Source organism: Elephantulus edwardii, unplaced genomic scaffold, assembly GCF_000299155.1.
Source record: "Elephantulus edwardii isolate Elephantulus edwardi_28Jun2011 unplaced genomic scaffold, EleEdw1.0 scaffold00051, whole genome shotgun sequence".
NCBI classification, from domain to species: Eukaryota; Metazoa; Chordata; class Mammalia; order Macroscelidea; family Macroscelididae; genus Elephantulus; species Elephantulus edwardii.
This window is the reverse complement of record NW_006399801.1, coordinates 14,827,582-14,840,316: the sequence shown is the minus strand read 5'-3', so window position 1 is coordinate 14,840,316 and position 12,735 is coordinate 14,827,582. Positions and strand designations below refer to the sequence as shown.

The 12,735-nt window shown below is 40.5% G+C and overlaps 1 protein-coding gene across 1 annotated transcript in view; it reads right to left on the bottom strand.

Annotated features, from left to right (window-relative positions):
• Nucleotides 1–12,735, bottom strand: part of URB1 (URB1 ribosome biogenesis 1 homolog (S. cerevisiae)) — an 83,420-nt gene that overhangs the window by 68,764 nt on the left and 1,921 nt on the right. The window contains exons 2-4 of the mRNA XM_006886754.1: nucleotides 11,129–11,268; nucleotides 9,946–10,097; nucleotides 8,493–8,625 (exon numbers count right to left, since the gene is read on the bottom strand). Coding sequence (XP_006886816.1) covers nucleotides 8,493–8,625; nucleotides 9,946–10,097; nucleotides 11,129–11,268 — 425 coding nt within the window. The remainder of the gene's footprint in view (nucleotides 1–8,492; nucleotides 8,626–9,945; nucleotides 10,098–11,128; nucleotides 11,269–12,735) is intronic.

The window sequence follows — 12,735 nt, the reverse complement described above, 5'->3', positions numbered from 1 at the left end:
TCTGCTCCCCACCTCACCCCAATTTTTTTTTTAAATTTTTTTATTTTATTTTATTATTTTTGTGTGCGTGTACCGTCAAATCAGATCTGACTAGTACAGGAGGAGACTGTCCCTCCTTACCCGGCAGAGCATCTGGTGGATTCGAACCGTTCGCCTCTGGGATTGTAGTTGCAGCTCCTTGCCACTAGGCCACCAGAGCTCCCCTCTCACCCCAATTTTTAAATCTTATCACTCTTCCATCTTTTTTAATATCGAGCCTACATTCGTAAATATAAGCAAGATGCAGTTAACACCCCCCTTCTTCATTCAAGCCATGTAATACATGAATATTTCCAGTTTATGGCCATCTTTGATATAGAGCAAAAGATTCCCAACCTGCCACTCTTGCTTACAAATAAAATTAATGTATTTACTTTTTTAATTCAGAGAAAATGAGAAGACTAGCGCTACTTTTGGTGAGATACAAGTGAGGAAATGTCTGGTTTTTATTAGATGTTATTTAAATAAGTTACCCACTCATATCAGAAATGAAAACACTGATGCTGTTTTATCATTAACCCAGCTTGTGGTCACACCAGGATCATGGGCTACAATGTGTAATGGGCCTTGGTCACAACTGGAGACCACTGGCATCCTCAGCAAGACTCAAAGACCAGCACCATGTGCCAACACTTCCGGGAAGTCACCAGAGACATCTAGTCAACTTTTTCTTCCAGTAACTGTAAGGCAAACTATATCTCATCTAATTTTACATCTAAGAATTGCAAGGTGTGCAGTCCTGTGGTTCCAAAGCTCCAGCTGACAGTTTTTCCCTACTGCACAGTTTCTCCACAGTAACTGATTCACTGACAGAAGTTTATATTATGGATCATAATACCATAGATTTACCTGAATTCTAGAAAGACTGAGGAGGAACCAAAATACAACTTCGAGTCTATCTCAGCTGAATGTTAAGAATCATCTCAAGAACAGGTTTAAGGCACTGAACACCAATGACTAAAGACCAAAGGAACTGTAAGAAGACATCAAAGATACTATCCATGAAGAGAGCATAAAGTCATTCCAAAGACAGAGAGAAAGAAAAAATCAAAATGGATTTCCAAAAAGACTATGAAAATTGCCGGAGAGCTTCGAGAAGGCAAAATAAAAAGGATGCCAAAGGAAAACATTTAAAGGGCAGCTCAAAAAGACAAAGCAAAATATTATAATGAAATATGCAGAGTTGGATGGGAGAATAAAAAAGAGAAGAACTCACTTAGCATTTCTCAAGCGGATAAAAACAAATTTAAGCCTCAAGTTTCAACACTGAGAAATGCTATGGGCAAAATCTTAAATAAGCCAGGAAGTAGCAAAAGAAGATGGAGAGAACTAAATAAAAAAAGGAAGAAGATGGAGGAATACAGAGTCACTGAGCCAAAAAGAATTTGCTGACACTAAAAAAATTCAGGAAGTACCATATAAACAAGAGCCAAAGGTAATCAAGGATGAAGTCCAAGTTACATTGATGGCACTGGTAAAAAATAAGGCCCCAGGAATCGATTGAATACCAATTGACATGTTTCAACTAACAGACACACCCTGGATGCTCACCAACCTATGCCAGGAAATCTGGAAAACAGCTGCCTGTGTGCCTTTCTGACTGACTGGAAGAGATCCATATTTGTTCCTATTCCCAGGAAAAGTGACCCAACAGAATGTGTAAATTATCAAACAATATGATTAATAACATACATATGCAAGCAAAATACTGCTGAAGATTATTAAAAACCTCCTAGAAGAGTACATTGACAGGGAGCTGCCAGAAGTTCAAGTGCAGTTTGGAAGAAGCCATTGCACCAGAGATATGGTGGATGTCAGACGGATCCTGGTTGAAAGCAGAGAATAGCAGACAAATGTCTGTTTGTAGGCAAAGGCATTTGACTACATGGTTCATTACACATTATGACTAACAGGAAGACTGGGAATCCCAAAACATTTAATTGAGCTCATGAAATATCTATACCCAGATCAAAAAGTTTTTGTCTAAATGGACCAAAGTAACACCGCATGATTTAAAATCATGAAGGGTGTGTGTCAGGGATATATCCTTTCTCCAGAGTTATTTAATCTGTAGGCTTAGCAAATAAAGTTGGGGGCTGTACTTCATGAAGAGGAATGTAGTGACATGAGGATCAGAGAGAGACTCACCAACAACCTGCATTATACAGATGATACAATTTCACTTACTGAAAGTGAGGAGGTTATGAAATGCTTGCTGCAGAAGATCAAGAATGATACTGCTTTCTATTTGGATTACATCTCAACATCAAGAAAATAAGGGTCCAGGTTGGCACAGGATAAAGCAGGGTTGAGTTAGGGCTGTTGTACAGAGGGTCGCTATGAGTTGCAGACAACTTGATGGCACATAACAACAAAACGCCACAGGACCAACAATCAACATCATGACATATGGAAAAAAGATTGATGCTGTCAATTCATCTTGCTTGACTCAACAACCTTTGGTACCACCAGTCAGGAAATCAGGAGATGTATTGTATTGGGCAAGTTGGCTGTCAGGGACCTCTCCAAAACACTTGATAGCAAGGATGTAAGTTTGAAGACTAAGGTACACCTGAAACAAGTATTGGACTTCTCTATCACCTGCTATGTTTCAGAGAGCTGGACAGTGAATAAAGATGACAGAAGAACTGATGCCTTTGAGTTGTAGTGATGGGGAAAAGTACTGAATATCCTATAGACTGCCAAAAAAACCCAAATGGATATGTCTTGGAGAATGTGCAGCCAGAACGCTCCTTGGCAAAGATGACGAACCTTCATGTCTCTTACTTTGGACATGCTGTTAGGAGGGGCTATTCCTTGGAGAAGGACATGACGCTGGGAAGTGTGGAGCGTGGGTGAAGGAGAGGAAGACCCTCAACCAGGTGGACTGACCATGACTGCTGCAATGGGCTCTTGTGTGTCAGGAAGTATGAGGATGGCGCAGGGCAGAACAGGGTTCAGATCGTTTTTTCTTAGGGTCACTAGGAGTTATATGCAAACGCAACCACACCCAACAACAACAACAACATACCAAGGGAGCTCTGGTGACCTAGTGGTTAAGGAGTTACACTGCCAACTCAAAGATAAGCAGTCCAAATTCAATAGCTGCTGTATAGGAGAAAGATGGGCAGCAATCTCCTCCTGTGTGATTTATTGCCTGTGAAACCCTCCGGAAAGTCAGCTATGAGTCAGTTCCAACTTGATAGCACATAACATTATGTACTAGATCCTATGCCAAATGCTTGGCATTTATTGTCTCACTGAAAGCTGTTCAACCCACACTAATATCTGGATCAAGATATTGCACATTTACTAATCCCACCTGTAAGGGTATGTGGGCTTCTGGTGGTTTAGTCCATAGGCAGAGCTGCGTACTATCAAAAGCTAAGCCTCCCTGGCAGTTCAAGTTCACCAGCAGTTCCACAGAGAAAGATGGGCAATCTCCTCCCATGAGATAGATACACAGCCTCAGAAATTCTCCAGAGCATCAGCTATGAGTCAACTCTGACTTGGCGGCAGTGAGTTTTAGAAAACGTCTGGCACAACAATAACTGAAAGCCCAAGAATGAGATGCATCTCATCACTGTGTGCAGCACTTGAATTCATCAATTCAAGGTTTCTAAGCCACTACTTACATTTAAGATGCCATGCTTTTAGGCTGAGCAAGAAGGCAAAGATATTCAGGTGACAGTCTTTCCTTAAGATTAAAGACATTGCTCCTAAGTTACCTAGATGCTTCATCGTTCAAAAAAAACACACGACTCAGGGGAGCTCTGGTGGCATAGTGGCAAGAAGCTGTACTGCAATCCCAAAGGTACACGGTTCGAATCCACCAGATGCTCTGCCGGGGAAGGAGGGACAATTTCCTCTTGTACCAGTCAGATCTGATTTGACAGTACACGCACAAGAAATAATAAAATTTAAAAAAAAACCCACAACTCAATTAAAACCCAGTTAATTTGTTGTTCTGGTCAAAATATACCTTGTGTTTCAAAATAGTACTAAAACTTGCCAAGCAAAAGTAAATCATGTCTTTAAAAAAAAAAAAAAAGTAAGCCAGTATTATCCTTTCTTTCCTAGTAAAGATGTTTTGTTCACTAGAGTAAAAAGTTGGGAGTTAAGACCCTGGAGGGCTGATCCTAGCCATCTACCACGGACGGAAACATCATTTTCCTAGAACTTTTAATCAAAGCTTATAAATAACAGAGTTGTCTAGGGCCTTCCTGACAATGAGGTGCTCAATCAAAGAAATTCAGTTGTCCACTCTTGGTAACTTTTTTCATTATTTAAGACAATGCAAATTTCTGGATTCCTGGCATTCTAGAAGAGATCCTGAAGAGAGAGCACTTTTTTCTCACTACAGATACAAAACCACCAAGCCTCTGTTCACCCACACAGCCCCTGTCTGTCTCCAGCACACTCCATCAGCAGCATCCCCCTCCTGCTGCAAAGGCTACAGGCCCTACTCCTCATTCCTACCCTGTAACCTCACAAGGCTATTATCCTAGGAAGAAAATGTCCTGAACTCTTTTAAAGCTGGTTCTGCAAAACATGGTCTAAAATAGACCAAAGCATATTTGGTAAAACTGCACTTTGGCACCGGGATTTTAACAATGCTTTCTTTGGCTGGATGAATATGCCCAGAATTTTCTCTCTTCTCAAAGCCTTAATAATTCCCTCAAAAAATGTACTCATTACAAACAATTTATCTAGTATCATAAACAACTAAATTTCTTAAAAAGGGAAGAAGAGTAGAACAAAGATTCAGAGATAAAACCTATAAACCAAGTGCAACTTGGAGACCTTGTCTGCTGATGTGAACTGCAAATACAAAGAAATTTCTGAGACAACTGGAAAAAACTCAAACTGAACTGCATATTAGATGATACTGAGAAATTATTAATGGTGCGAAGTGCAATAACAATTCTGTGGTTTTGTCTTTTTTAAAGGTCTTTTTTTCTTCTGCTAGAGATACACTCTGAAATATTTATGGAGAAACAAGATTCATGTCTGGTATTATTTTAAATACACTACCACCAAAACTATCTGAAAAGGTGGGGGGCAATGGCTGCTAAGGATGGAGAGCAGCTATATTGGGGGTTCAATTTTGACTATTCCTGACATTTGTTATGTTAAATACTTTTCTTTTCCAAAGTCTAGAAATTATTTCCTACAACATAAAAAAAAAAGTTACCTGATACAGACTATTACAAAAAAGAAAATTTCATCTAGACAATGACACTCATTTTGCAGGTTCTTGTGGCCTAGTGGGTAAGGTGGTTACAACTCAAAGACAAGTGGTTTGAATCCACGAGCTTTGCGGGAGAAAATTGAGCAATCTCCTTTCATATGACTTATAGCCTTTGAGAACCCACTGGAGGGTCAGCTGTGAATCTGTTTCAACTGGAAAGCAAATAAGAACAACAGAGCAATAAAGCAACTTGTCCTGAGGCCCTGAGATTGGCAGCTTTTGTACAGCCTCCAGGCAAGTTCAGCAAAGAAAATCAGGCTTCTCCTTGCTCCGTGGACTTGATGGGTTGCCTGGGCGTTTGTTGTTGTTATGTACAGCTGAGTAGAAACTGACCCATAGCTGACGCTCCAGTGGGTTTTCAGAGGCAGTAAATTGCAGAGGAGGAGACTGCCCATCCTTCTGTGGAAGTTAGTAGATTCAACCACATGCCTTTGGTTTGGCACCACAGCTCCTTAACATTAGGCCATCAAATCTCCCGGCCTGGGTGTTTAAACAGGTTTTTATTTAGATGGCTAGAATGGCTGAAGTCAGAAGAGACAGGAACTGGAAGAGTAAAAGAAATTAAATGATAATCACTACCAGTGATTATCTGGAAGCAGGAGGAGCATCCATTTCCTAAACAACATGCCTCCAGAAATTCTACAAACTCGGTATAGACGGGCTTCAGGCCTTTTGATCACAGGGTCGCTATGAGTTGTGCTCAACTCGAAGGCAATCAACAACAACAATAACCAAGCTTATGGTTAAGATTAAAGAACCATGATATTTGCTTTACTGTTCAAACATCACACCTTCTTTTCATTAGAAACACATTTAAACATCAGGGGTCATTACTCATTCAGTGAATAATGAACTTGCTGACATGTTCTTAAAGCATAATTTCTATGAGACACTAAACCCTAGATTTTTTTTTTCTTCAGAGAACAAGTTATTTGTAATTCCAGTAAAGCCCTCATAGTATTATTCTTATTAACAAGTATTATTAAGTCTATTATCTGACATTTAGAAATGTCAGATACTTTTTTGTCAGCTGCTGTCAAGCCAACTGCTGATTCATGGCCATCCTAGGGATAAAGGAACAAAATGCTGCCAAGCCCTACCCCCATGACTGTTTGTAGATGGCACTGTTGTGCTAAATAAAGTTTTTATGAGTTGAATTTTGGAAAGAGATCACTTTTGTAGACTTGGGTTCTCTAGAGAAACAAAACCAATGAGGAATTAAAAAATTTTATCTATGAATGTACATATACGCACATGTGTGCATGTTTGTGTGTGTGTATATCTGTATTTCTAAGGACCAATTTATCTAAAAGAAATGACTTATGCTCTTACAGAGGCTGGTAGCTGCCAGTTCTGTAGCTGCAAAGATTGATGAATTAAAGGTCAGCGGATTACTGCAGGAAGAAAAGAGGTGAAGAGATGCATGCAAGATGAAGGCTAAGCAAAGCAGGAAGCAGGTTCTGAGGCAGGCTACACTCCTGATGGTATTTTCCCTCAGCTGCCAGTATTCACATAGCAAGTCACATCAATGGACTATACTACCTCAAATCTCATCAACAGAATGACCACATCTCAATTGCCAAATCAGGGAATCACAGGCAACCAGCTGGCACACAATCTTCACCATCTCAAATACCTTTCTTCCTCATCTTAATCCGGGAGCACCAGTGAAACTGATTCAGCACTACAGCAACACAAAGACTATACTTGACAGATGAGTGGGAGCTGCACTGGCCAGGAATTAAACGTGAGTCTCTCTCCTTTATGGAAGACAAGTCTTCTATTGAATAACCATTTATTGCTGTTGCTGTAAGGTACCATTTAGCCGACTATTACAATGACCCTGTGAACAACAAATTAGAACTCTGCTCTATCCTGTGCCTTCTTCACAATCTCCACCATGCTCAAGCCCATTGCTGCAGTCACTGTGTGACCCACTTACTGACATTCTTCCTCTTTCTCTGATCCTTTACCTTTTTCAGCACGATGTCTTTTTCTAAGGACTGGGACTGACTGACAACATGCCCTAATATGTGACATGAAGGTTCACCATCCTTGCTTCTAAAAGAGCATCCTGACTGCATTTTCTCCGAGAGAGATTTGTTTGTTCTTTTGGCAGTCCATGGGATATTCAATACTTTTCACCAACATCAAAATTTAAAGGCATTAATTCCTTTTCAGTATTCCTTATTCAATGGCCAACTTACACAAGCATATGAAGCGGTCAAAAACAGCTGGCAACATCTTACTCTTTAAACTGACATCCTGTACTTTAAAGAGGCCCCTGACAGATTTGCCCAATGCACATGACTGTGTCTATTATGGGTTCTGACTGTGGATACAAGTAAAATTAAATCCTTGGTATCTTCAATCTTTCTTTTACCCCTCATGATGTTGCCTATTGACCCATTTATAAGGATATTTTTTAACTGATGTTGAGGTGCGTAATTCTCACAAATATTTAGGAAACAATGGGGTTGCTGAACTCAATTATACTAATAGTTTTCCAATCAAGTTTTCCACCTTGATTGACAGAGGCTGACATCTACTGATCTGCTCTTTATGCTCAGGAAAAATGGGTATACAAGGTTACAAGCCATAGCTGCCAGCAGTGGAGAACCAGCACGGTACAGAGAGAGGCACTCTGACAACCTGCAACCAGCACACATGTTGGCATGATGCCAGCCCTCAGACTTACACGTCCTCAAACACATTCTTACTCTTCAAGAACTCTTTAAGAGCCACTAGGGAATTAGTTTTTAAACAGCTCTCTTTAAAATCAACTACTCACACTTCCACATCTCCTTGACACAACCTACCCAATGCAAGAGCATTAAATGGAAAGCACAATCACATCATCCAAATGATGTCACTGGCTTTGACTTTCAAGGGTTTTCTCCAAGGTGGATAGAATTACTCATCAGAGGACACAGAGTCTTCGAATGTTCTACAGTGGCTGAGTGCTCCCACAGAATCAGAGCCTGCTATTCAGGTTCTGTCCCATGCTGGCCAGGAGTGGCCTTCCTTCTTCCTTTTCCAACGACTCCAGTGGCTTCCAAAGCACACCCTTCTCCAAAAAGACTCCTCCTACTCCCTAAACATCAATTTGAGGACCCAAGTCAGAGGGAGGTACAAAATAAAGCACTTTTCCCTCAAAAGGTAAAAGCATATGGAAAATTACCAGACCCTTAGGGTCCCTCACCTTTGAATCCCGTTTGGTCACCAGGGCGTACAAAGACTTCTTATTCAAATCAAAGTTGCTGCAGACATCTCTGGCAGCTTCAGGCCCTTGGGCCACCACGGCTGCCATCAGGTTCAGGCAGGATCGGGCCAATCTACACAGAAACAGGGAGGAAGTAAGGCATATCAGAAACCACAACGGTGCAAATCCAATTGCCACAAAACCTTTCTGCAACTGGTTCACCATTTACTATCCCCAGAAAAAGAGGAGACATGTTTCTAAAAACAAAACAAGAAAGCATAGCCAACACCTTTTACAAAGTTAACAAAACAAACCCCAAAGATGAGGAAATCGCAAGAACAAAGACATGGAGAAGATGGAAGTTTATCTCTGAGTACATTATCATGTAACTGAGACTCAAATCTCATCCTCTGCTTGCAGGATAGAGAAAGGCCTCAGCATGTGGGCATCTGTGAGAGTGGCTCTCTCGCTTTTCCATTCTGCAGTCACCCAGAATCCGTGGTTTCCGGAGTACCTGCTAACACCATGTCACCATGTCCTGTACTAGACACTGAGTAAATAACAGGAGTTCTCACAGCGTAGTCTATAGGGAGAATGGTGCTGCTAACACAAAAGCCATGCCTCTTAGGCAGTTCTAATCCACTAGCAGCTTTAAGGAGAAAGATGGGTAATCTCTTCCCCTGTGACATATAACCCTAGAAACCAAAGAGGGGCAGCAAGGAGAGAGTTCCAACTCAATGGCAATGAGTTTTATAAGACAGTCAAGGTCTCTTTTTCTATGCACCTAGTAGAGGGAGATAGCGAGTAAAAAACTGAACTGTGATGTTGCCAGTTCACAGCAAACCTCATACACAAACGGAACAAAGCAATGCCTCATGCTATGTCACCTCCATGATCAGTTTCAAAGTAGACAATGTTTCCTTGTAATCGATAGGGAGTCCACTGGTTGAATTTCGAAGTCAACTGCCAGGCCTTTCTTCCTATTCTATCTTAACGTGAACATTTCATTGCTATCTGTTCAGCACCATAGCAACATGCAAATTTTCACTGTGGTCACTGTGCATGAGGTGCACTGACTGGTCAAGAACTGAACCTGTGTTTCCACGCAGTAGTTAAGAATTTTACACCGAACTAGCACTGTCTTTATACCATAGACAGATAAAATGCTACAGAGAAACATTAGCAGGACAAAGGGTCAGAAAGAGATTTGGGGCACTCGTTAGATGATTAAAGTAGCTCCCTGAGGTAGAAAGACCCAGGGAGCAAACTATCTAGAGAAAAGTCAAATACAAAGAAAGAAGATGGGGGCAAGACAGACACATGGTCTTGAGAGTCATGGAAAATAGCTGTTCTCGGTTAGCGGTGAAGGCAAAGGTGAAAGGCACTCTCACAGAACTGAAGACAGACAAACCCAAAGGCCTGACCGGCAATCTAAAGGCACACAGGGACTTACTTGTAGCCCGAGGCATACAGGGACTCACAGATGAGCTTCATATGGTTATTCATGAGCTTTTTCACAATGTTGGTTCCCACAACATGGAAATGTGAAAGGTCACTCGCTGTCCGTAATAATATGGCTTCAAAAACTTGAAAAATTGATAGTATCTGCAAAGGCAAAATGCAAATGCTTATTAGTCACTGTATTTCTTTTACTCCTATACATATAGTAATCTAGCTAAATTGCTTGCTTATAAAGGCACAAGATTAAAAAAGGAAATACTATTAAAAATCAAGCCTTACTGCTTCAGGGATATTCTGATTTAGGGCAATAGCTCTATTTCAAGCTGATCATAAATATGTCAAATTGTTAAACTCTTGGCAATTAGCATGCTTGAGTCTGTAACACAAAATTTTTAGCTGTTTCCCTTTTGTTATGCCACACTGACACCAACTGCACTTAGGATCTATGAACCTCCTGTTATTATTTACTTTATGTTTTCTGAAATAAGTCAGTCACAAAAAGGCAATTATGGCATAAAATAAAACAAAACACCCCAACTCTTTTCTGTTGAGCTGGAAATGACTCACAGCACAGGAGGAGACTGTCCAGCTTTCTCCTTACCACTAGACCACCAGAGCTCACAAGGGAAGTGCAATAACTGAAGGCAGGCTGTTCAAATCCACCAGCTGCTGCTTCAAGGGAGAAAGATGGGCAACCTTCTCCTATGCAGATTATAGCCTCTGAAAACCCGCTGCAGGTTTTGCTATGAATTAGTCTGACCTGACAGTAATTAGTTGTTATGTTTTGTTGAAGGGAAGTTTTGCACAGAGGTAAAATCAGTCTTGGAGAGACAACAAGGATGGGAAGGAAGAGCAAGGGAAGTGAATATGAATAGATAAGTTAGTGAAGAGAAAGGTAGTATACATTATAAATAATCATATTAATCTATGCCAATTAATATCATAAAACAAAATTTCTGTGAATGATTATATGAAAAACAACTAAGATTTTAAAAAAACTAAATGCTGCTAAAAATCAAGAAGGTAAAATTAATGCATTTCTACTGCACAGGTACAAAAGAGTATCATTTTCTGTAGAAAGCTGGTAATGTCTCAAACATAGCACATTTCTCATAATCCAGCTTAATACAGCAGTAGCATTAACCCTCTCATCCTAAGACAGATAAACAACATACTTCACTTTCAGGTCGCTTCTCTCCACTTAGGAGCTGAAAAATTTCTGCACACTCCATAGAAATCTTGATATATCCTTCCACGACATCATACACCCCCTCTTGTGGTAGCTTCTTAGCAGCAGAAACAAAAGATTCCAAGGCTGAAATAAAAGTTATTTGCAAATGTCAGTAAAGACAGTCTCCAATCCACAGGAAATTCTTTAGAAACAATCACAGCCATTGCTACTGAACCCACCGCCCTGGCGAGTGGCCACTTGTTAATCATCCTCAATCTTAACCTTAATGCTCCAGAAACCCAAGAACACAGTGAGAGCAAGAGATGATGATAATGATGATGGTGACGATTGGGTTGTATAATCTGCTATTATGGGATAGTAGAATTACTTAATTCTTTTCTTAAGGAATAATTTGACAAGTTGGAGCACAAATTCTTTTCTTCACATAGATAAGGAACTGTATTTATTAAGTGTCTTTAACATGTAACTCCTGAAGCTTGGGTGTTGCACAGTGAAAATTGCTTGTCTCTGCTCATTCATTTTCCCCCCCCGCCAACATTTACTAGAAATTGATTGAGACTGTCAATGACTTCATCTTACTTGAATCTACAAACAATATACACTTGGTACCAGCAGTCAGGAGATCAAGAGACAGACTGCATGTGAAAGTCTGCAGTCAGAAACCGCTAAATTACTAAGTCCTAAATTACTAAGGAGCAATGATGTCAGTTTGAGGACTAAGGTGCACCTGATTCAGGCCATGGTCTTTTCAGTCACTTGCTATGCATCAGAGAACAGTACAATAAGTAAGGATAGCAGAAGAAGACTTGATGTCTTTGACCTATAAGCTTAGAACAGAACAAACAAGTATGTCTTGGGGAAAGTGCAGACAAAGTTCCTTGGAGGCAAAGATGATGAAGCTTCATCTCATACACACTGGGCTTGTTGCTAGGAGAGCCTACTCCTTGGAGAAGGACATTATGCTTGGAAATGGGGAAGACCCTCAACTAGGTGAACTGACACAGTGACTATGGCATAGACTGTGAGGATGGTATAGGACAGGATAAGGTTTAAATCTGTTGTTCACAGGGCTGCTATGAGTTGTACTCAATTCAAAAGTACCTAACAACAAAATAGGGGGATTGGTGCACTGGTAACCTCATGTTAAGAAGCTGCACTGCAATACCAAAGACACATGGTTCAAAACCACTAGCTGCTCCATGGGAGAAAGATGGGCAATCTACTCCCATTCCATTTATAGCCTCTGAAAATATGATGGAGAATCATCTATAAAGTGATTCTGATTTGGTTGTACAGACCACCACCACAAGGTCACTAAGTCAGAATCAACTCTGGCATCTTTATGGGGGTGATTACCAGGTCTTTTCTCCTGCACAACAGTGAGTTTGAACTACCAAACTCACTGAGTAGCTGAGAGTTTGAAATACCAAGCTCACTGAGTAGCTGAGTGCTTAATCACTTGTGCCACCAGGACTGCTTCTACATATAATCTCTTCTAGCAAGGATTATTGTTACTGTTGTATATCATAGAATTAGAACAGACCCATAGCTGACCCTTCAGCAGGTTTTCAGAGGCAATTAATCACACGG